This window comes from Pelmatolapia mariae, linkage group LG20 (genome assembly GCF_036321145.2).
Source record: "Pelmatolapia mariae isolate MD_Pm_ZW linkage group LG20, Pm_UMD_F_2, whole genome shotgun sequence".
NCBI lineage: Eukaryota > Metazoa > Chordata > Actinopteri > Cichliformes > Cichlidae > Pelmatolapia > Pelmatolapia mariae.
In genome coordinates, this window is record NC_086244.1 from 39,508,147 (window position 1) to 39,531,869 (window position 23,723).

General features: G+C 41.1%; 3 protein-coding genes across 3 annotated transcripts; 2 read left to right on the forward strand and 1 right to left on the reverse strand.

Moving 5' to 3' along the window:
- The first annotated feature begins 3,346 nt into the window (after positions 1-3,346).
- Positions 3,347-15,648, forward strand: LOC134619307 (troponin C, skeletal muscle). The gene is made up of 6 exons (XM_065469670.1): positions 3,347-3,385; positions 11,312-11,366; positions 11,573-11,716; positions 11,881-11,995; positions 12,499-12,635; positions 15,617-15,648. Exons 1-6 carry the CDS (start codon positions 3,347-3,349, stop codon positions 15,646-15,648), a joined length of 522 nt encoding a protein of 173 aa, XP_065325742.1.
- An 859-nt stretch (positions 15,649-16,507) lies between these two features.
- On the forward strand, positions 16,508-20,212 carry LOC134619308 (troponin C, skeletal muscle-like). Its single transcript, XM_063465070.1, has 6 exons — positions 16,508-16,702; positions 18,428-18,479; positions 18,935-19,078; positions 19,364-19,478; positions 19,677-19,813; positions 20,181-20,212. Exons 1-6 carry the CDS (start codon positions 16,508-16,510, stop codon positions 20,210-20,212), a joined length of 675 nt encoding a protein of 224 aa, XP_063321140.1.
- Positions 20,213-22,938: 2,726 nt separating this feature from the next.
- Positions 22,939-23,697, reverse strand: taf13 (TATA-box binding protein associated factor 13). The gene is made up of 2 exons (XM_063464691.1): positions 23,595-23,697; positions 22,939-23,516 (listed from the first exon to the last, which is right to left on the reverse strand). Exon 2 carries the CDS (start codon positions 23,511-23,513, stop codon positions 23,139-23,141), a length of 375 nt encoding a protein of 124 aa, XP_063320761.1. The 5' UTR covers positions 23,514-23,516; positions 23,595-23,697; the 3' UTR covers positions 22,939-23,138.
- Between the last annotated feature and the right edge of the window lie 26 nt (positions 23,698-23,723).

The following is a 23,723-nucleotide window of genomic DNA, read 5'->3' on the forward strand; positions in this document are numbered from 1 at the left end:
CATTAAAAAAAAAAAAAACTCCTGTTATTGCAATTACTACTAGAACTTTTTCTGTAATTTTCTACAACCTTTTTTCCTTGCTGACAGATTTCTTTGATTTGCTGCAGCAGCATTTCTTATCATGTAGAAAAGACGCTTCTTTTTATATTAAATGGGATTAAAGGTGTATTTAAACATCTTTACACTGACAGAAAGGGGAGCTTCTCTTGTTAGGCCCAATTAAGAACAAACTGGGCTGTAAAATGAATTGGACATCTCTGCTTTAGAGTCTTAAAAGTAAGATAAATAGCAGAAAGAAAGTTTAGTTTGCTCCTGGTGCTATCCAGTTTGTCATCAGTAGTTCAGTTTAGCTGTATCTCTTAAATCGGTTTATCCCGCCTGAGCTCCATTTCGACGCGCCATGTGTTCCAGTCTTATTCTCTCCGCCGCGCGCTCGTTAGCCCGCCTTCTCTCTGTCCACGACCGCAACCTGCTGGTCAGCGCCTGCCTCATCTCCACACTCCACAGTCCGTACACCAGCGGGTTAATGCACGGCGGCACTATGAGCATAACCAGCAGCGATATATGAAGCGCGGTCGCCGTGGCCGTGGGGGTGGTCTTCACTTTGCAGAGGCCTGGAGACTGAGAGGACTGTCCCATCATCGCCACCGGTGCCCTAAACTCCCACAGCGCGTCCGACAGGACTTTGAGGAGCAACGGCAGCAGCTGCAGGAACAGCATCCCGCAGTAAAACAACACAGTGTTGCGCGCTGTGACGTTAACCGCGTTGAAAGGTATCACTGCGTTGCGCGCGTCCTGGTACATTCTGAAGTAGGAAAACGCGTGTATCAGCAGACACAGCAGCAGGGTGAGGGAGCCCACGGTTTTGCGAAAAACTGCAGAGGCACGGGGGAACCCCAGGTGCTGTTCCACAACATCTGGCTCGCACAGAAGCCCCGTGGTGACCGTTTCATCCTCCTCTCCTCTCCCGGTGTGCAGCAGCACAATTTCAGAGACGCCGATGAAAACCGAGTACAGCCAGATTCCCCCCAGGACACCCCGCAGGCGGATCTTAGTGAAAATTGGCAAGTACCGGATGGCATGACAGACGTATATGTATCGCTCCAACGCCATGCAAGTTATAGTAACGAGACTACAGAAGACGGAGACTCCACCCAAAAAGTACTGAACGTAACACCATCCGTTGAACGCCATCGTGCGGCGCTGGATTAGTGAGTGGATGACCGCCGGGCCAAAGGTCGCAGTCTGCACCAGGTCGCTGAAAATCAGGTTCTTGAGCAGGATAAAGCGCGGCTGCCAGGAAAACTCCTCCGACTGTCCGAGGCCGAACAGAGTAAGCGCGTTCACAAAGCACGACAAGGCGGTCAGCAAGACAAAAAAGCAAATCAGCACTGAAACCGCCTGTCCTTCAGGTAGTATAGACAGAAACAGGCAGTTGGCATTGTTCAGCTGTCCAGTCGCGTGTGGGTAAGTTTGGTTCTCCTGGCTGAAGCTGTCGCGCTCCTCAGTGAGGTTGTGCGCCTCCGTCTCCAGCACAGCTGTCATTTTAATCTGTGGAAGCATCAACAGCCTATGATGTCTACGTCCTCCCCCACGGCCTAATGCCATTCACAGGTCTGCATCCTTCAGCATTTTTCCACACCTGTACGATCTGACCTGGCAACACGCGCGCATACACACCCCCACAGTTCTCTGTGACCAGCTGTTGGATGTCACACTGCAGGGGCGGGCTGGCCATCGGGGGGCACATTTCCCGATGATGACCTTAGGGTGGTTTCTTGAACTTGAACAACAAACAATTCACAGACCACGTAAAATCCACGCATCAGGATTCTCAGCACAGACTCTGGACTCGGTCTGCAGTCTCCATGGTGCACAGGTGCGCACACCAAGGATTCACATGAATGCGCCTGCAGTGGCTTTCTCTCGTGCTCGCTCTCGTATGCAGGCAGTATGAAGCAGGGAAAGTTGTAAAAGTGGATCAGATAAAAATGAAAGCTGGAGGGGGGACGGAGAGTGTAAAAGAGCGAAAAGGTTTCTGAAAAATAAAAGAATACACCAACTAAAACACGATCACAGTGTTTGACGTGGTTGTAGCGCGTCAAAGCAGTTTCCCTGAATGTCCTTGTGGAGTTTTTGGAAACCTTACTGTGCTTCTGAATTTCTCCTGATTCAACAATAAAACGCCAATTATCAAAAAAAAAAAGTAGTTTGCTTTTCTTTTGTTTAGTTGCACCTTTTGTATTGTGGTTTTCAGCTTCGCCTGTGAGAAGATTTGCGACACCCAGGCGCTTCGGAACATATTATGTGAGTGCATTTTACGCGAACTTGTTGAACTTATCAAAGTACATCAACTTTCGAAATCAACTTTTGACATATAGGTACACACTGCCCCCTAGTGCTCGAGAATGGTAACTGCAGCCCAGAGGCCAGTTTGACAAGCTATTTTTAAATATGAAAGCTTATTTAAATTTGCAGAATATTGTAAACTCACATATAGCTTTGTGTGATTGTGTAATAAATATGATATATAATTGTATTACTAAAATTGAGAAGAATAATGACTACAACAGGAGGCAATACATTACTATTTCAGGACAACCTACTAAGATAAGATAAGATAACCTTTATTAGTCCCACACGTGGGAAATTTGTTTTGTCACAGCAGGAAGTGGACAGTGCAAAAGTTATGAAGCAAAAATTAGAATAAAATAAAATAAGAATAAATACAGTACACAACTGTACAGAATAGAATAAAATAAAATACTATATACAGTAGAATAAAATAGAATAAAATATGCAATAAGATAAAAATAGAATACAAGTGCTATATACAACTCAGTAAAAATACAACGATGCCAGAAAAGATTATTGCACATTAGTGTTATTGCACATGTGTGAATGTGTGTGTTGATCAGTTGGAGTCTTTGTTGTGCAGTCTGACAGCAGTGGGGAGGAAAGACCTGCGAAATCTCTCCGTCCCACACCGTGGGTGCCGCAGTCTCCCACTGAAGGAGCTGCTCAGTGCTGTCACAGTCTCATGCATGGGGTGGGAGATGTTGTCCAACAGGGATGACAGCTTAGCCACCATTCTCCTGTCACTCACCACCTCCACTGGGTCCAGAGGGCATCCTAGAACAGAGCTGGCCCTGCGGATCAGCCTGTTCAGTCTCTTCCTGTCCCCAGAAGAGATGCTGCCGCCCCAGCAGACCACACCATAAAAGATGGCTGAGGCCACCACAGAGTCATAGAAGGTCTTCAGGAGTGGGCCCTCCACTCCAAACGACCTGAGTCTCCACAGCAGGTACAGTCTGCTCTGCCCTTTCCTGTAGAGGGCGTCTGAGTTATGAGTCCAGTCCAGTTTGCTGTTCAGATGAACACCAAGGTACCTATCTTATAAGATTAAAAAAGCATGCACATTATAAGTGTCAAGTACACTCATGTGGATTATATAAATACACACATCCTTCCAAGGGCACAAATCCCTTCACTAGATTTATTACATTGTTGAAGGCCTTATGTTTTTGTGTGTTTTGAATACATGTTCAAGTAGCTACTCCAAATCACTACAGTATGTACTCTGGGTATCTAGTTCTTTTTTTAATCTATTTTTCCTCTTCCTTGTTTTCCGATAAGTATATGTACTGTATAGAGCAAGAATTAGTTTTATTTGTGTTTCTAAAACAATAAACAGGGTTCACTCCAGCTTTGCTTTGATTATTAAAAAACTTAGAGAGGTCAGAGGTTCACCAATCTGCAAAAAACTGTGCCCAGAGCTGTGACCTGTTTTAATACACTTCAAGCTGTTTCTGGATTGTGTTCACATATGGCTTTGTCTTTGCATGACACAGCTTCATTAACCTGCATTTCTAGATAGCATACTGAACTGTGTTCACAGACATAGATTTCTGCAAGTGTTTCTGAGTCCATGCAAGGATTTGCATGACACAGTCATTCTTGTTTTTAATACAGTCCTACCTGAAGATCATGGGCTTGCAATATTGATTTAGACCTTGTCCCTGGTGCACAGAAACTGCTCCACGTTCTGTGAATCATTTGATGATATTATGTACTGTAGGTGATGAGATGTTCAAAGTTTTCCCTTACGGGTGATCTTAAGCTCTTGGTTTGGAGGATATGATGGATGGTAGGGCGCCAAGTTTCAGTTTAAGGAGAGCTTCTGTTTGAGACCCATGAGGATTTCACAGAGCTGACTTGTACAAAAGGTGAACTCAAAAAAGCAGCAAAGAAGTGGCTCGTCTGTGGATCAGGCTTGTTGTGGCACTACATGTGCATGCTCATTTGGAAAGAAGAGGTTGTCTGAGTAACAGGTGTGCTCTCTTTTACATATTCCTTGAGCAAAGCCTGAGCAGTTTTTGTCGTGTGGTTGTGCCAACTGCTGTGTTGTGCCATCAGGGAGTGCTTTAGGAGTAAATGTGCACCTTTGGTCTTTGTCACACCTGACAAAGTCTTTAATGTTGTGGCAGATCAGTATTCAGTATAAGGTGGTTTGGCTGCATTATTTAGCATCAGCTGGAGGCAGCTATGACATGATGTTGTTCTCTACAAGAAGGACAAAATCTCTTTTACTTTGCTGTCATTTTAAAAACTTCTCAAAGGTCTGGACAAAACCCCAGCAGCCACCAAGTGCTGTGATTGTAGCTTTATTGCTCTATTGTGAGCAAACCTTATGTGTAGCTGGAATCTGACACTCACACGTCACAACTGTTTGCTGCATGTTTGCTTTGGAAGATTTTTACAGCAGAAAGGGATTTGTTTCTCCTCCTGGGATTGAAACAGCACGCTTGATGGAGTCTCCCAGCAGATTTTTAGTTTAATAAGTCTGCATGAACTGTGCAGCTAGTTTACTGAAACATTTACTTGAGCTAAAGACTGGAGAGCAGTCTTTAGCTCGAAGAGGGAAAAGGAGCAGAAAGAAGGGTAGCAAAAGAAGGAGTGAAGGATCAAGATGGTGGAGGCTAAACGTGGACGAGTGATGGCATACCTCCAGCCTTATTTAGGGTGTGTTTGTCCAGAGGACTCAGCTGCTCCGTGGAGAATGTCCAGGAATAGAAGGAGTTATAGAAGAAGAGATCATGGAAAGAGAAAGAAAAGAAGACAGAACGAGAAAAAAAGCTGATAACAACACAACTTTTTGTTTCTCTTGGTCTGTTATCGAACCAAAGTCGTCAAACTGAGCCACACTTTTTTTTTCTCACCCAAGCAGGGGAAGATTGCTTCTGGGAAGTCAGCCTCAGCTGGTGCTGTCAGTCAGGCACCAAACAGGCACTCCAGTAACACTGGTGACATAAGCTGGACAGCCTGGAAGCTGAACTTGCACTATGGCCCTCTGGGGGAGACAAGGGGTGATGACTGAGAGGAGTGAGAAGAGCTTAAGATGGAAACAGGAGGTGGTGAGGATCATAACATGGAGAACAGTAGGAGGGTGATAAAGCGTTATCTACAGGAGAGGGATTAAGGAGAAAAGGTGCACAGTGTGATCAGCGCAGCTGGATTTTTTTTCCTGACTCTATTCAGGCAGGTTTTTATCAAAGGCTAAGTATGCAGCAGCTTGCACCTTTGACATGCACGTGCACAGCAATGTTTGAAGTAAATGGCAATTTTAGCATGCTAATATACTCAAAATCCATTTTCTATGATTTTTAAATGCCAGAATCAGTCAGACTGGAGAAATCTCCAGATAAACGCTGACTAGATCTTCATTTAACCTTTTTTTCATTATAAGTGTGAATGTAAACTTCCAGCAATAAATCACCAGTAATTAAATCATCCACAGTCAAGATCAGTTTCTGAACAAGATAAGAGATTATGTGCCAAATCATAGTAAGGGGGGGGGGGGGGTGGAAATTAATAGCACAGGAAGTGTCAGGAACATACAGCTCATGAAACGGGCAGGTTGTTTGCCACTAATTCTATTTTTAGGTTTGATACTGACACACTGTGTGTTTGAAGAAGTAAAAAAATTACTTTTTTTTTTTTTTTAATGTTGTGTAAACACATGATTGAGGCAGCCAGGATAATGCTGCCTCCACACCACAGTGGTGAAGCTGTGGAGACAGTGGCACACTTTTCATAAACCCGTCGCTGAATATCAGCCGCCCAGGTTCTCCTCGAGATTAGAGTCACTATCCCAACACTCAGCTGCATGTGAAATCATCTTTCCGCATGCAATGGAGCTGTAATTCAAATAAATCCATGGAACTGAACAAACTGTAGAGATGTAGAGCTTCATATTTGCTGTAAAAACTGTGAAATTGGAGAAAAATGAATACTGTATGGACTCTTTTCTTTGTATTCCAATAAAACTGACTATTGGTAGGTTTTCTATGCATTCAGCATATCCATTATAGCGTTACAGAGAACTGAGCTAGTCCGCCATTAAGGTTTCTAGAAGATATGACTCTCCTTCTTTAGACAAATGACTCTTCAGCTTTGGGACGGAGGCCACTGTGAAGGATGGATGCTTTTTGTTTTGTTTTTATGTAGAAAAAGGGAATACGCAAGTATACCTCCAAATAAAATAGAATACATTTTTAAATGACACAAGCAGCGGCTTCAACCTGTGTAACTTGTGTGTTGATGTGCTTATTTTTTTAGATATATAAGAATGTCTCAGCGTTAGTTGTGTGTCCCACATCATTTCATACAAACACTTCCTTTGCCCAGCGTTTAGTTCGTTGGATGCGGTCACCCTACGAGCAGACTCAAACTAACATTAATTTGCTATTATCAAGAGTCTGAATGAATCTTTTGAGGTAAGATGTTTAACTTGAGACAGTGAAGTAGTAACTGCACATATATGCAAATAAAAAATCTTAACATAGGCTAATTCATTGCTGAAGTCTTAAATTGAGCATTTTCTCTGTTGCCTTTCAAGTGTTTTGAATCGTATTGATCATGACGAGTACCTGGATTTTAAACTCATGAGAAAAGTGTTTAATGATGGTACAGATCAACAGAGCTGAAAGGCTAAAAGCAGACGTGAGTTTAATGCATTTACACATTGGTCATATTTTTAGAGCCCTCATTTTTTCATTTTTTTGGTGAACCTTTTAGAAATGATTATTACTTTGTATCAAATGAATGAATACTTTATCTCCAGATAAGAAATGTTGATCAGCAACTACAGCTGCTCTTGTTTCCACGCTAATCACATGGTTCTCTCCGTTCTTTCAGGCATAAATAGATTGCGTGTGAAAAAAGTGACAGCGCCTTACTGCTCATTGGACCGACTAATCTGTTTCCAACAGCTGACTTAATGGTCTGAAGTGGAAAGGAAACATGTGGGTGTGCTTTTATATTCCACTGTATCTATCAGACAAGTAAGATGTTTGTCTGCCTGTGTGTTTGTGTGTAGACAGGTAGCCTAGTAAAGAACGAGGGAGCAGAGAAAAACTAAAAACACAAAAATAAGTACAAAACAAAAGCAATAAAAGTGTTCGTGTGATTATTCAGAAATAAAAGAAATGACCGTCATTCCCTCTTAGGCTGGAACTCCATGGAAGATCTTGCCTCACAGAGTTAGGATGATTAGGGGAAATGTGATAGATTAGCTCAAAAGTATACTGCAGAAGCTTGTTAATGATCTGAAGACAGTTGGAACCACAGTCACCAAAAACGCCATTTGTAACACACTATGCTGTAATGGACTGAAATCTTGCAGCATCTGTTCAAGAAGGCAAAGTTAGAGGCCCGTTTTAAGTTTCCCATTGACTATCTAAAGGATTCAGAGCAAGCTGGGAGAAAGTGCTGTGGTCAAAGTAAACCAAAACTGAGCTCTTTGGTATTCACTTCAGCCCACTGAGGAGTCCCAAATGTGACCCAAAGAACACCGTCCCCAGAGTCAAGCACAGAGGTGGAAACATTATGCTTTGGGGCTGTTTTTCTAGTAAGGGTACAGGATGGCTTTGACCACATTGAGGAGCCAATGGACCATAACATTGAACGAGAACCTCCTTCCCTCAATCAGAACACTGAGGATGGGTCATGGATGGCATACCAGACCCCCAAAATACTGCAGAGGCAACAAATGAGTGGCTAAAGAAGAAACACATTAGAGTTATTGAGTGGCCTAGCTAGTCTCCAGAGGTAATCCTGTGAATAGAGCTGAAGCTTCAAGTTACCAAGTGGCAGCCAAGAAACCAAAAGGTGAGTTTAGAGAGTCTCTGTAAAAACAGAGTGGGTCATAAACCCTCCTGAGATGTGTGCAGACCTGGTGACCAAGTACAAGGAACATCTGACAGCTGTGCTTGCCAACAAGGCATTCTCCACTCATACTAAAACACTTATTTCACTCAGTGACAAGCAAATCAATTTATGACTTATGTCAATGCTTCAGTGTGTGTTTTTTGGCAGATATTCTGCCTCTCAACTACCATAAATACTTGAAACTATTCATTTCTTACAAGCGAGCAAACTTCAAAGAATTGTTTCCTCCACTGTGTGTAGATGTGCTGTGAAGTAGCCTCTGTTGCTAATTTATGGTTATTAGTGTCAGTGGGATTCTGAATGAGTTTCTGTGGAAATTTCACTTTGACTTTGGCTCGATCAAGCCTTTTACTGACATGGTAATTAGAGGTTTGCTTTTCTGTTGAGGTAATGAGAAACCACTAGCTAAAATGGTTAAGACGGGGAACAGTTGTGTGAGGTGACAGGTCTTTCTGCACAGCTCTTATGTTTCAGATGTCATAGGTGCAAGGGCAAGTCAGCAGCCCTGAGGACAGGGAGGAGGGCAGATAGATGGGTTAACGGACACTGTGGAAGGAGCAGAGAATCTATGCATGCAGGGAGGTGTTAATCCGTGTGTGCATGTATGTGTGTGTGATGTGCACGAGCGTGCATGCGCTCTGGTCCATGTGAAATCAAGTGTCGTTCTGCACTGAGATGCCCAGTTGATCCTCTGCCAAAATAACCTTCAGCTGCCTGATGCCTGCACAGTGTTTTCTTTTTTTTTCAATAAATGTCAGTGAGCTTGTCTGTTATCTAAATATGGGGGATTGGACACTGTGCCACACAAGGGGATGTCCATCAGGAGATTGTAAGGGCGCACAAACTAAAACCAAATTTGATTGGCCGGCTTTTGTCCGAGGAGGGGGTCTCCGGCCCAATCCTGATCATTTTTAGTCAAATGCTGGTGGGATGAGAGGGTACTTATGGAGTAGAGTAAAGTCACAGAGCTACCTGAACTGCATAGAAAGGAGACCTTCTTTCCCAGCTGTCTGTCATTTGTACTGGTGTGTGTTGTTCACCACAGCCCGCCACCATGGTAAGAAACCAAAAACGGAGGAGGGGGTAAAGGACGAAAAGGAGGACTTAGGTTTATGATGCATCCTGAGGATTTGATTTGGTTTTCAAGGGATGAGAAGAAAATGCAGATGACACAGGACGGAGATAAATACCTGAAGCAAACTGGCTCTGCTCATCCAGCAAGTCCTCATCCGCATCATAACTGGATTTTATAAATCATCCTGGAATTCCTTAAATATTTGGAAACGTCATGCGGGGCACACACCTGATAGACAACAGACACACAAATTTAGTTTGTCTGACTAGTAACCTGTTGCTATGAACTGCTGTTGACTCCTCGTTGCTGTTTGCTTACAGACTCACTCTGCTTTTGTGTTCCATCACTTTGTAACTAAACCCGCTACGATTGATATTTAGATTGGAGGGAGTGGTACTAAAGATAGATGTACACAGCTGAGTAAAGTGAGAAGACAAGCTGCCTTTTCTTAGTGTCCTAATTTAGGAAATTCACCTTGAGAAAATCCCTGTCAAATCCTCTCCCAAGTCTCACCTTAAAAATAGCTTTAAAGGGAAGGGGGTGGGTTTCCTTCCATATGTCGCAACATTATCAACATTTTGTCAAGGAAAACAGGAAAAAGGAGTTTTATTTTTATTTTCTTATCTTTGCTATGCTAAGCTCTGCAAGATTCTGTTTGCTAAACTGCTTGGGATCACAATTATGTTAAAATATTAATTGAAATCTAAAAAAAATCCACATTTACAAATTTAAAAAAAAAAAAAGCCAAATCTGTCTCAAATTATTCCTCTTAGAAATGCTGTATGATCCACACCAGTGTTATGATCTCTTTAGAGTAAAATTCTGAATACAAATTGAGAAATTTAAAGGTGGATGGTTTAACAAAGTCTGGCTGTTCATGAAAACTGAACTATTTTCTTACTCTTGGGAAATGTTGGTCAGATGCTTTTAAATTTGTTCAGCTTTGTTTTTATTCACTGTTTTGTTTCCACTTGGCATTTGGTTAGTTTTACCAAGCTATCATCAAAAGATGATAGCTTGGTTCATGATTTTAAAATACATCCATTCACAGTATTAACACTGTAGAATAGTTACACTGTAGTGAGCATCACTGTGAGTGGTGCTGAAGAACCTGTGGGAAAAGTAGCTGCCTTGTTTTCACACGTCACATGGATTTGAAAGATATTAAAATGTTTTGGGGGTTTTTTGCCCAACAAATGTACCTAAAATTTTCAAGTTTAACTTTGCACTCTCCAGAAATATAGCTACAAAGTCATTTTTCTTGCTTTTAATAAGCCATTTGCAGTTACAACTATTGACTGCCCCGAAAACTGAAAAAAAGTTATTAATCTGCTCTGTGAATGCAGTTGAAGGCCTATTATCCAATTACCGCAAATTGTACTCCAGCTAATTTTTTAACTATATGCAGTTCTCTTTGATTTCCCAACTCTGGCTTTTTATTTTGTTATTATGTATTACTAAATCCCATTGAATTTCTTGGAAGGACTGATTTCCATTCATTTCGAAGAGCAGCGCGATGAGCAGAGATACAGACTAACTGTGATTCAGTGTTCAGTCAAACAAAAATAAAAACTTAAAGTAGCAAAATGCTTAAAGACCAAAACTCTAGTCTTATGTTCTAAATAATATTACAGAACATTAATCTATAGAACATGAACTGTAGCAAATGACATGGGAGAGAGGGGGGAGGATTAAATACACTTAAGAAGGGAGAAGTAGTTTATTTCTGAAGAAACCTTTTGTGATGCTAATGTGTTGGTCCTAGACATGTGATTTAAGCAAATGAACAAAAGAGAACGCTATATAGCTTTTCACCACTGTGATGTTATTACAGGACATAATGGCTGTCTCCCACTGTGACAAGTGAAGGGAAAAAGCTCATTTATCCCCTTCCTAATAGCCACTCCTTACAGCTTGTTCTAGTTATGACCCGATATCACTTATAGCATCCACTTGCCTGACTACAGATGCATTTCCACCTTTTTTTTTTTCCTTTTTTTTTTAAAGCCCACTGACGCCCAAAGTGACGCCCGGTCCTTCCTGACTGAGGAGATGATTGCAGGTCTGTATTTTTTTTTTCTGCATGAAGAAATTAGTGATAACCTTAAGTGAGGTTCCAGCAGTGATTTTCAAGTAGACTTTTTACAGTCTGTATTATGGATGAAAATTAATGGGAAATTAATGATTTAAGCTTTGCTTAGGCAGTAAAGCAAAAACAAAAAAAGTTCTGGTTTTGCCTAAATTTGAACTTTTCATTCTCTAACCCAGAGTTCAAGGCCGCCTTCGACATGTTTGACACAGATGGAGGCGGTGACATCAGCACCAAAGAGTTGGGCACAGTAATGAGGATGCTGGGCCAGAACCCATCAAGGGAGGAGCTGGATGCCATCATAGAGGAGGTCGATGAGGATGGTGAGATCATGGTTGGATAAAAAGTCTGTGTCCAGCTGTTGTCACGAGATTCAGTTGGTGAACTGGAGATAATCACTTGATAAGTAAACAAGACATCTCAAACTCATTCCTACCCAGTAAATGTAAAACAGTAATCTTCCCATATTGATCTGTTCTGTCTTCAGGCAGCGGTACCATCGACTTTGAGGAGTTCTTGGTCATGATGGTCCAACAGTTAAAGGAGGACCAGGCAGGAAAGAGTGAAGAAGAGCTTTCAGAATGCTTCCGTATTTTTGACAAGTACGACACTAAAAGTCATCACAAAACTTAATACAGTTAATAAAGTTTTCATACATTAATGTGAAAAGCAAATTAGAATCAATAAATTAACTACCGTGTCAAATAACTAGAGAGACAAATGAGAATTATGAGCACCTGTTGCTCACTTTTGTGTTCAAAGATTTAGTCTTTCTCATGGGATTTATATCAACTTACACATCTTTATATTTGAAAATAACAAGTTATTGCAGTATTGAAATACCTTATGTCATACTTTACATGTCAGAGCCTTTAATGATGAGGCTGACTATAGTCCCATAGCCAGTTTATTGTTACCTGACTTTTTAGCCCTGAAACATTTACATTAAAATCAAAACTCAAAAGTATTGTCAGACTCAAAAGAGCTTACAGACATAATTGTCTAAACACAAGAATTAGAGAAAATGACTGACTTTAGTTTAAATTGGCAGGAAGACAGGAGATTGAGTTTGAACTTGATATGTATATATTTTTTAAATCTACAGGAATGGAGATGGTTTTGTTGATCGTGAGGAATTTGGAGAAATCCTTCATATGACTGGAGAAACAGTGACAGAGGAAGATATCGATGAGATGTTTGGGGAATCTGACACAAACAAAGATGGAAAGATTGATTTTGATGGTAAGATTAAGCCTGTATTTACAGGTACAGTCAGTCAGTATTACGGTTATATAAAAGAAAAAAGAATATTGTTCTCATAAAAATACATTGATCAATGTGTAATTATATTTTCCAACAAACTGATCTCATAAAAGAGTTTATTCGCTAAGAGTCCGAGACCAACAATGTTAGATCCACTTCAAACAAAGTTTGACTAACGTCAACTAACAGCATCAAAAACAGCAGCACAGCGACAGTTCAGGATATCTCCAACAACTTAGCTCAGGACAAAAGTGAGCTTCACTGACTCCCCGACTTGTATCAGACTCCCGTCAGATCAAATAGATGTGGACACATTTTGGCAGCTGAGGTAAAGAGCAGGCTGACAGACTACTCACACTACAAATAACGGCAGCCAGAGTTGTTTGTCCTACAGTGGATACTGTAACTGAGTCAGTTGGCTGCAATCTGCAATCTACTGACATCCAGTGGTGAGATTTTACACACTGTACCTTTAAAGTGAGATATCACTGCTATTTACTATGCTGCATGCTTCCTATTCTTTGTTATAATAACACATAAGGAGGAAAAACAAACCAGGCTTCCTTAACAATATTTTCATTGGTTTAATTATGACAACAGCGGTGTCAGCTGTAGACTGAATATTACTTTCTGGGATGGACTCTCAGGTTTAAAGCATGCATTAGCGCTGTTTAATGGAGAAGCCCAGTACACCTACCAAACCTGGTGTTTAACAGGAAACTGGAAACAGTTTGCTTAAGAGATAAACAAAAACATTAATAAAATCAGGCAAATGTGGCAACCTGACAGCAATGCCAGGAAGGACAAAAAATAGACGGGAAAATGAGTCTCTGTATAACATAAAACTGTAAATCATTACATTTTGGTGTTGCTATGGAAAAACCAAACTAAGCTAAGGAACCAGTAGGCAGATTTTGTAAACTCTGATTTTTGTAAAATCATAGACTGTATATAAAGGATGGACATGACATCGCCATGACGATGTCACCAAATGCTTGTAGACCAAGGTTGGATCTCTGGGTATCATCATTTTGGTTTTTGTGGGGTTAACATGTTTACAACAAAGAGCAACACTAGCATTGCATTTATAAACTGAACATGTGCAATACACAGGCACTGAAAACTGCTGATTAGTGTAACAATGTAACAAAATAATAAAATACTAATACACAGCCTCATACCTCACACCAGGACATTTAATTGTCAGGTAATTTGACTAAAAAGGCTCTAAAAGACACTAACACTTTTAACAAAGCATGAGGACGTGTTCGGCACCTAGACTCAACGAGGGTGAGACCTACTTTACAGCTATCACTGTGTCAGCACTGCCATCAAAGCAGCTATGCCTCTGAGCTCAAGCCTTAACAAAACCACTAAGTTTTAGCTAAATTCATCACCCACACAGTAGTCATGAACAAGGGTTTGCAACCTCTACAATCAAAACAGCAATTTTTGCTTAGAAAACAAAAAAATCGAAATCTGCATCAGTCTGCATTGGATTATGATTGCTGTTTGGCAATTTAATGGTATTTCCCTGTGCGTTTTTAATAATACTGTCTTTTTAAAAAATATAAGAAGAAGAAATGTATTTATTTCAATTTGGGGAGATTTCCTGTTACAGCAATTGATACAACTATAACAATAACAAGAAGAAGAAGAAAAATTTAATATGCAATACATTTATATATATAAAATAATACATTATCTGGGAGACGGCCCTCTGATAGACAGATGTGATATGTAAGTCTTCTTATATCTGTGATGCAGACCTGAATCAGGTTAGCAAGTTAGAGCAGGTGCTCTGCTAGCTATCCAATAACTGGTGCAGAGGGTGGACCTCATGATGGATGACAGTTTGTTCCGTGATCTCTCCACCACAGCTTCAAATGTGTCCAGCTTGCAGCAAATGTTACCGTGTTTATTATTAATATCTTTAAGAATATTAAAAATATAAATGAACCATTTTCAGTTGTAATTCTGGCTCAATTGCAGTTTGACATGAAGCACACAAGTAAACCAGCAGCACTGGAGGTGGAGCAAAAAAACCATGTACATATTGTTACATTTAGATTTAGATCTATAACTGAGGGGGTCTCAAGACATGCTCGTTATGTGTATACATCCATGCTAACCATGGCTAGTTAATAAAATAAGACGATAAAGAAACAGAATCAGAATACTTCATTAATCCCAGAGGAAATGATGTAATGTCACAGGTGACAGATGAAGGCTACGACGCACATTTTAATGAATACAATATGAAACTTTGTCTTAATTCAGTGTATTAGCTACATGCTTATATGATATGTACATATATGAGAAAAATGAAATTGCATAGATAAATTAGCATACCTAGCATAGAAACATGCCTTGGATAGTAATCGGGGGTCAGAGTGCAGGGTCAACCAAACATTTAAAATTCAAATTCATTCTTGTCTTATACCTTGCTGTGTTGTCAAAATCCTTATTTATATCGTTTTTATTTTAAACATTTCATACACAATCTATATTTTAAATACTGGGGTGGCTGTAGCTCAGGAGGCAGAGCATCTACTAATCAGAAGATTGGTGGTTTGATCCCTGGCTGCTCCAGTCTGCATGCCAAATGTCCTTGGACAAGATACTAACCCCAGCTTGCTCTCCAATACATCTATTAGAGTGAGAATGTGTGTGAACATTAGGTAGAACGTACTTAAGCATAGAAAGAAATGTTCTTATACAAATGGGTGAATGAGGCATGCTGTATGTTGTGTAAAGGGCTTTGAGTGCTCTCAGAGAGTAGAAAAGCACCATATAAGGATCAGTCCATTTACGTATGGATAGGGTCTCTAGCTCCCCAGACAATAAATATAAAAATGTAGGTTAACATCTCATTTGTCATGTACAGGCTTTATCTACACTGTGTGTTGGGTTTGACAGGCAGGCCGATTGACTCATTTGGCCTCTGATTCTGTCTCTAGAATTTCTGAAGATGATGGAGAACGTCCAGTAAAGACACCAGCTCTACATTCCTTGGTGATCCGTCCTCAGAGAGAAACTGAAGGACGTGTGTGATGGAAATCTGCTCAGAGCAAGCTCTAAATTCTAGGAGCCCGTCCACAAATATGAATAGGATAACTTTCTGAGATTTCAAAATGGATTCAAGACAAACACTGCAACCCACCACGTTTCCCCTTCTCACATGAAACCTGGGAACTTGTTGAGGATGTCTATAAATATCCATCCAAACCTTTTAAGACGAAGGCTCTCTTCCCCGGGCGCCTCCTTATGCCCACTACCCAGCTGTCCCCTTTGGCAGCTGCTGTTGCTCCAGAAATGCTACACCGCCACGCTGCCCCCGCCCTCCACTATCGCATGTTGCATATCTTCTCAACCCTAATCTTTACTTTCTAAATAAACCAACTTTCTTCTCCCACTTTTTGGTCATCCTTGTAAATAATTCTGCTGTGCATGCCCAACATGTCTTATATTGTTAGATTTTTGTCTCTTGTGGCCTTTCTAGGACTTTCAGATTACCTTTATCTCAACGGCCACATGATTCTTAGACAAATGAATCTAGTTAGAGAGATCATTCAGATGACACACCATGCACTCTACAGCCTCCCTAGATTTGACTAAATCTTACTTCCCAGATTTAAACTAGCCCCCATGCAAACTATAGTTGTATAGATGGTAACTAATATGCTCCTTGTCTTTTTAAACAAAAAAGAAGTCTCATATTTGACAAAATATCTGTTTCAAATAAACCTCTTCCGATTTAGTCTTCTCCTAAGCGTGTTATTGCCTGTAGCCTGTTCATGAAGTAGTCTTCCAGCACAGAAGTCAATAACCCTCAGATTATAGCCCCAAGCATGAGATGCAAACCCAAGAATCAAAGGCTTGAGCTGGACATTCACAGAGCGGATGAGTTAAATCTCCCCTTGCAATGTGCAGCTCTCCCTCTGGAGTATATAGTCTGCAAGCCCCCACCACCACCTCTCAAAAGCACCTCCCACCTCCTTCTCTTCAGGTCTGCTCCTCTTCTCAGTATCCTGTCCTCCCTTCTGGTCTCTTACCTTGGGTCCCTCCCTTGGGAACTGCACACCATATAAGGAGCAGCTGGTTGTGTTTAATAAGTTAAGTAGCAGCAGGGTCTGAAATCTGCCGGCTATTCAGGGCACCTCTAAGGAGGGGTTAGAGGTCTGGTCTCACAGCATTTTCCTCTTGGTTTAGAGTTTCCCATCCAGATTGAATCTCCATCACCACAAAACCCAAAGCTTACTCACTAATCTTTGGCTCCCCCTTGTTGTTTTTTGTTTTGTATTTACAAGGCGAAATAGAAATCAACAGTACACTGACATGCATGTACTGATGTGAGCCAGATTTGTGTTTGTATTTTATTATTTCGAAGGGAGGGTGGGCATCTTGTTTTAGGATCTCACTACTGAGAGTTGCAACGGGGCCTTTTCTAAGAAGTATGGTGCTTTTTGATTTATTTTATAGAAAAATTCTGTATTTTCAGTTTTCTTTCTCTCTGGTTTTCCAGAGTGAATTCTTTTAAAGTAAGCTGGGTTCCTTCTCATATCCAACATCTGAGGAGAATCTCAGTGTGATGCTTTCATGCATTTCCACCACAAACTTTGGATCTCCTCTCATTTGAAAATGTATTCTTTACTTCTTTAGCATACTTAAAACCACAACTTCAATAAAGTGGAGCGTTCACCTCGAAAGTGTGATTGGCTTGCCCTGGCCCCAGAACCCTAAAAGTTCAGGATACTAAATCTGGAGGCCTGTGAGAGGCAGGGGGCGGGACCTCCTTGTCCCGTTTAAAGTGTCTCTGAACCATCACTTGATGTCTAGTCTCTCTGTTGGGGTGCACACGGATTGACCACTCCTTTGGGCTTTTCTTTTATCCTTGGATATTTGGGGGGGAAAAGCTAATCCACAAACATGGTAAGACCAATCAGTTGTGCAAATGACCAGTTCAGCTATCGGCTGATTTCATTAGAGAGTGAGCAATAAAGGAATAAAGGCATGTGAATGTGTAAAAATCATTAGCTGAGTTTCTGAGAAGCATATTTCTTTCTGTTGGTGTTGTTCGGATATGTATATGTTGCTTTCCTCTAAAATAGTTTTTTTTTTCTTTTTAGTAATTCAGCATTTTTTTCCACGTAGTTTTTTTTTTCTCTGCTAGTTTTGAGTTAAATTGATATGAAATATGCTCAAACTCATATTTTAGCCAGTTATCTGTTGTAAATAGACTACTTTTAATCCTTGTGGGAAGTTAACACTGGGTGTTGATGGGCAGGATGGGTGTCAGCTGGGAAGGTGCTGATTCTGCTTAGGCAACAAATTCCTCGGGATTGGATGTCTGTTGGCCTTATACAGCGAAGCTAATGTGTTGAGCCTGAAATAGCCGGACTAATTTTCATCAAGCTCAAGAATCCTTTCGAGATGCACCCATATTATCGTGTGACTTGTGATAGCATGTATCAGTATCATTATTACAACCATTAATCACTCTGTAACTATTACAGTCACAAGTTTAAAATATCAATCCTGAATCTCTGAATTGTATCATCTCCACTGTGCGTAAAAATACTTTTACGCACAGTGGAGATGATCCGAGTAGTTTGGGGGGGTAGGTTGTTTAAAACGAATAGAAAATATGATAAAGAATTATTTTGCCACCGTGCTTGGCTAAAACAAGCAAGTTTAACTGGAACAATCAACTAAGCCTAAATGAAACATGTAATGAGTGAAGTGATGCACTGGACCCTGCTTTCTTCCAGACTGACGCGCAACAAGAGGCCCGCTCCTACCTGAGCGAGGACATGTTGGCTGGTGAGTACAGTACTAGTTGCTTAGCCTAAATAACGCCATTACAGTAAGCTATGAAATGATACACGCGTGATACATGTTTTGAATTATACCACCCTTAAATGCAATCACACAATAAGCCAATCAGTTCTACTTCAGATCATTTTTTTTCTACCAGCAAGAGCTCGTACAGCCTAAAGAGAATGACTCTATGAAATCCACGGCGTGAAGCCAGATGGAGCAAACTGGTATGAAAGAAAAACCAAGAATACCACAATGAGAATTATTCACAAAGAAGCGGACCTCGCAGTTTTTCAGTCGATAAAAGCAAACTGGGGTGCTATTTTAAAGGATAATGGTGTCCTATCGCGACGATTAATGCTCGGGGGAAAAGAACAATAAAGCAAAAAAGTGCTAAACTGAGAAATGAGGCCAGCTTGGAACAAACACACGTGTTCATTCAATTCTCGTTTCTCCAGAGTTCAAGGCCGCCTTTGACATGTTCGACACCGATGGTGGCGGTGATATCAGCACCAAGGAGTTGGGTACCGTGATGAGGATGCTGGGCCAGAACCCGACAAGAGAGGAGCTGGATGAGATCATCGAGGAGGTCGATGAGGACGGTGAGAAACGGGAAATGTAGTTTATGCCTGATGGCGACACAGCAGACCAGCTGTGCGCCTTAAGTGTTTTTACACACAGGGACACTTTATAGTAATTCAGTAATTAGCCGGATTGGTGGTGGTACTTCTAAACACCCCGTCAACATGACATTTTTACTGCACTAACAAATTCTGGGTTGTTCTATTGAAGTCCCGGTGTTTCCATGCGTAAAACGGTCAACAAAGTTATCACGACAATGGGTTGATCTGATGCTTATCGATCACGTGGCTCCACTAAACCCCCAGGTAGCGGCACCATCGACTTCGAGGAGTTCTTGGTCATGATGGTGAGACTGATGAAGGAGGACCAGGCCGGAAAGAGCGAGGAAGAGTTGGCAGACTGCTTCCGTGTGTTTGACAAGTACGCTCGTGCTCACACTGTTTACACTAATCGTTTGTGTGTGCGTGCGTGCGTGCGTGCGTGCGTGCGTGCGTGTGTGTGTGTGTGTGTGTGTGTGTGTGTGTGTGTGTGTGTGTTTTGTTTTGGGGTTTTTTGTTGCTACATCACCTTTACTCGACCTTTACATTCACGCACATTTTGTTGTTGTCGTGTGCGCAGGAACGGCGACGGTTACATCGACAGAGAAGAGTTTGCCCTTATCATCCGCAGCACCGGCGAGGCCATCTCAGAGGAGGAGATCGATGAGCTGCTGAAGGATGGAGACAAGAACAACGACGGCATGCTGGACTTTGACGGTATGTGTCAAATGAAAATGATGAAGCTGTCAGCTCACTTATTATTGAACCTTAAGGAGTCTCTATGAAGGAGGTAGAGAGTGCATGAGGGGGGAAAAAATCCTGTTTATTAAGAGGCTGCAGCTTTGCTAGAGTACCAATAAGCTGTATCAGTCTTGTTCTATGGCATATCAGGTTTTAGGGACCATATTGTTGCCTACTAGGCTGTGTTGTACAGTTCCTACACTCCTGTCATCATCTTAAAATCAAATTACACCCCGGCTTCCTGCTTGAGCTGAACTACTATCTGTTCCTTTACAGTTTATTCAAGTAAATAAAGAAATGGATGTAAAATGTAATGCTGTCCAATTTCTCTTTTCTTTATCAGAATTCCTCAAGATGATGGAGAATGTGCAGTAGAACAAGAAAGACTCATGGACATTCCTCCACCCTTCTGTGAACCCCCATTCTGACCCACTCCCTCCTCCTCCCTCTTGTCCACCTGGTTCACTGCCTTTCTTCTCCATCCTTATAGAAGTCCTCAACAGACAGCTAGAGCACCCAGTGGGGGGTCGCTGGCTGGGCAACATCTTTTCCCTGGCTCGCTTGTAAATGCAGACATCCCCTAGATGCCATGCTGACACCCAGCCCTGTAACAGGACAGCAAGGCTGCAACAGGGGTTTTTTTTTCACTGCACACAGCTTTTGCAGTACGCATGGCATGTGGTATCATCAGTGACCCCCTCCCCCTCTCTGCTGGTAAAGCTCTGATCTAGATGTAGTCTAGATAGACGGGCAGCCTGTTACCTGCTGCTTAGACCAATTAATTCAACCACTTCACTGTACAAAGAAGTAATTTGCTTGAAATAAATGAACTAACACATGCTCACTTGTAGTTGGTCTGTCATATTTATGGTCTGTGTAATAATTTTGTTTTGAGGAATATTAATAAAATCTGTTTCTTTTCCTCTTTTTGTCCGTTTTGTTCCAACCACAGCCAGTTTTGCTTTTAAAATAACCAAAAGCCTCGACTGAGGTCAGAATTATTTGGACATTACGGACAGTCGCAAAACCTCAGTTCATCACACATGTGGGCACAGATGAGGTCGGCATCATGTCTAGTATTCCTGGCTGTGTTGATAAAGTTTAATTGCGGGTTGCAAACTGTCTGCTTTGACAAATATTTATGACACTTTTCTATAAAAAAAATCTGGAACAGTCCTATTTTTGAATACCAGCAACTTGCTCCTGAAAACTTGGGACTGGAACATGTTTCCCTCTGTGTTTAACAACCCTCTGTGAGTGTTTGGGAGATGATGACACCAGCTGGTGTAGTTTTACAAGGCAAATTGGCTTCTTTCTTTTTTTTTTGGTTTGTTTTTCATTCGTGCCTGACATAAGATTTCAGCTGCTCAGCAGTTTGTGGCTTAATTTACTGTATTGTGTTTTTTGTTTCATTACCACAGCGTGTCCAGAAGGGGGACATGAAGAGCAACCCTCCTCGTGTAATGTCATTTACACAACCTGAATCTATCTAAAGCCTTTTCTTTAGATACTTCACATACATTTGAGGATTCAATCTGTGGGTTTAAGTTAAATATTTAAATTTTTTTTACTTATTCAAAATAAAATCATGCTTAAATTCTTGTGCAGATCCACTCTTCACATATCAGATTGGTAACACAGCACAATGCTGTGCTTTAAAACAAAAGTGTTATGAAAGACCTGGACACATTCACCACAGAGACACGCTGTTATAAATCACAGTGCTTTAGCATTGCTCTGCTGAAATAAGCTCCACTGACCTATAAAATGGAGCTGCTGAACTTCAGATCACTGGACAGCTGCTTGTCTGCTTTCTCCCTCCAATAGCAATAGTTACTATTACATTGTTACTATTACATTATAGTTACTATTACATTATATTGCTTCGCCTCTAGCTACTGGTGAGCTCATTAGCGAAGGCTGTCTGATTTATAAAATACTGTATATTGTGTCCTCGTGCGATGTCCAGCAGTGTTTTTGAACCTAATGCCCACAGAGGACCTAATGTCCATGGATTTCCACTTTGCCTGAGTCCTTTAATTCTGTAATGCCAAGAGAATCGGATAATATTTGAAATATAGGTTTTGTTAGATTTTAAGACCTCTGCATCACCAGTGAAAACCCTAAATAAGTTCCAGTGAATAGATAGAAGAAAATAAACTGTAGAAAACTAAACAGAAGAAAGAAGATAAATAACAATTTAACATAAACCAGTGACACACTCCGAGCCTGATCAACCCTGGCAGGGCCTTCTTGGATGAGGGTGTCTAGTGATAATGGCCGAAACACCCGATGAATCCAAGGTCCACTACTGACGATGTGTCCCAAAGTTTAATATGATAATCTAGATCAGATCTCTATTCCCAAAACCTAACCAAGGAAGGAAAAAACGATGTATGCCTCTGGTAAAGTTTCGGGGCTGCCTTTCCTCATAACAGTCATCCCTCAAGATTTTCACCATTTAAAGCAATGCATTATCAGGGACTGTAACATCTAGTCCTTTTACTGAATCCACAATAAACTACCAGATTTTGCAAATGGGATTCAAATTTAAACTCAAATTGTAAATTGATATTTGTCATTTTTATAAAATCATGACAAGGCAATAAATACGCCAGTTTCAAATTATGTTAATTTTTCTGGGAATGATTTCATAGTTCAGGCTTTTCAGGGTTAATGTGTTCAAGCGAAAGGAAGGGGAGTGTTTCTTCCACAAATAAATTTTTTCTGTGATTGGTTGATGTTTCATCTGCATTTGTGGATACTGTGACCGCAAACGCAGTCCGTGCAGTGATTTACAATAAAAAAACAAAAAAAGAAAACAAAGCCCCGTCCTTTTAATTGTATGCTAAGAAATGTTAAACTGTTGAGCTCTTCACCAAAGTCCCTCTGAATGCTGAACCCTTTGCTATGTTTACTCCTAGAATCCTATTAACAGGAACACAAGTTGTTTTTTTAAACAACTGAAAAACTTATTTGTTAACATTTGTGAGTTCTTTTTTAAGCCCATTTTAAAGTTTTCTGGTTCTGGTGCTTAAAAAAAAGTTGTGTTTGTGCACAAGAAATGACGATGGGGACCTGCTCATTTTAAAACTATTGGCAAGTTGCTTTATTTTTCTTAACCAAAAAGTCTGAATTCAAGCATATGCACTGTGAAATTCCTTATTATTGTTATACTGTCTATACACACACACATGACGCAAACATGCAGTCTGAAAACTGAATGAACTCACGAGCAAACGAACAGTAAATTAAAAGAAACAAAGGTCATGGGAGGAATAACAACCAGTCCCTTCTGAGTTTAAGAGCCATAATTTGCTTCATCAAAAGCTTTCCGAGCTCTCTTCAACTCCTCGTTCATGGTCAGCAGGTCTTTGACTCTAGCAAACTTCCTGGGATCTTTGCGAATGAGGAAAACGATGTCCTCCACCTGGACGCGACCCTGGCGCCCGATAGACATGGCCTTGTGGGTCATTTCCGTGATAAACTCGATCACCAGATCCTCCAGAATATCCACAGACTCCGTGTAAGGGTTCTGGTCATCTCCAAATCCGTACATCATGCACCGGAGCTCCTTGGAGAAGAGTCTCTTTCTCTTGCCGTAGCCGACATCCACCCCGCCGGAGCCGTCCTCCAACTCCTCGTCGAAGCCTGGCTCGTCCTCCTCCTCCGCCATTTGCTGAAAAACACCCGCAAGCGTTATTCAAACCTCAACATTACCTGCTCATTGTTAAACACGTGTTAGCATTAAACTTACCTTGTGCTTGTTCACAACTTTCTCGCAACAACAGCTTGTTATGTGCGCCGACTTCCGCTTTTGTTTCCTTGACTGAGGAAGTGGTGGTTTGGAGAGGAAACAGACAGGGCTAGAAATCACAGATACTCC

What these genes read in the sequence shown, in the direction of transcription:
- LOC134619308 (XM_063465070.1), top strand. Translation starts at nt 16,508, where the DNA reads ATGAGATGCAAACCCAAGAATCAAAGGCTTGAGCTGGACATTCACAGA. An exon ending in GTATCCTGTCCTCCCTTCTG is followed by an intron (nt 16,703 to 18,427) that starts GTCTCTTACCTT and finishes GCTTTCTTCCAG; the next exon opens with ACTGACGCGCAACAAGAGGC. An exon ending in GAGCGAGGACATGTTGGCTG is followed by an intron (nt 18,480 to 18,934) that starts GTGAGTACAGTA and finishes TCGTTTCTCCAG; the next exon opens with AGTTCAAGGCCGCCTTTGAC.
- taf13 (XM_063464691.1), bottom strand. Translation starts at nt 23,513, where the DNA reads ATGGCGGAGGAGGAGGACGAGCCAGGCTTCGACGAGGAGTTGGAGGAC.
- LOC134619307 (XM_065469670.1), top strand. Translation starts at nt 3,347, where the DNA reads ATGAGTCCAGTCCAGTTTGCTGTTCAGATGAACACCAAG. An exon ending in TGCTTCCGTATTTTTGACAA is followed by an intron (nt 11,996 to 12,498) that starts GTACGACACTAA and finishes TTAAATCTACAG; the next exon opens with GAATGGAGATGGTTTTGTTG. An exon ending in TGGAAAGATTGATTTTGATG is followed by an intron (nt 12,636 to 15,616) that starts GTAAGATTAAGC and finishes TTCTGTCTCTAG; the next exon opens with AATTTCTGAAGATGATGGAG.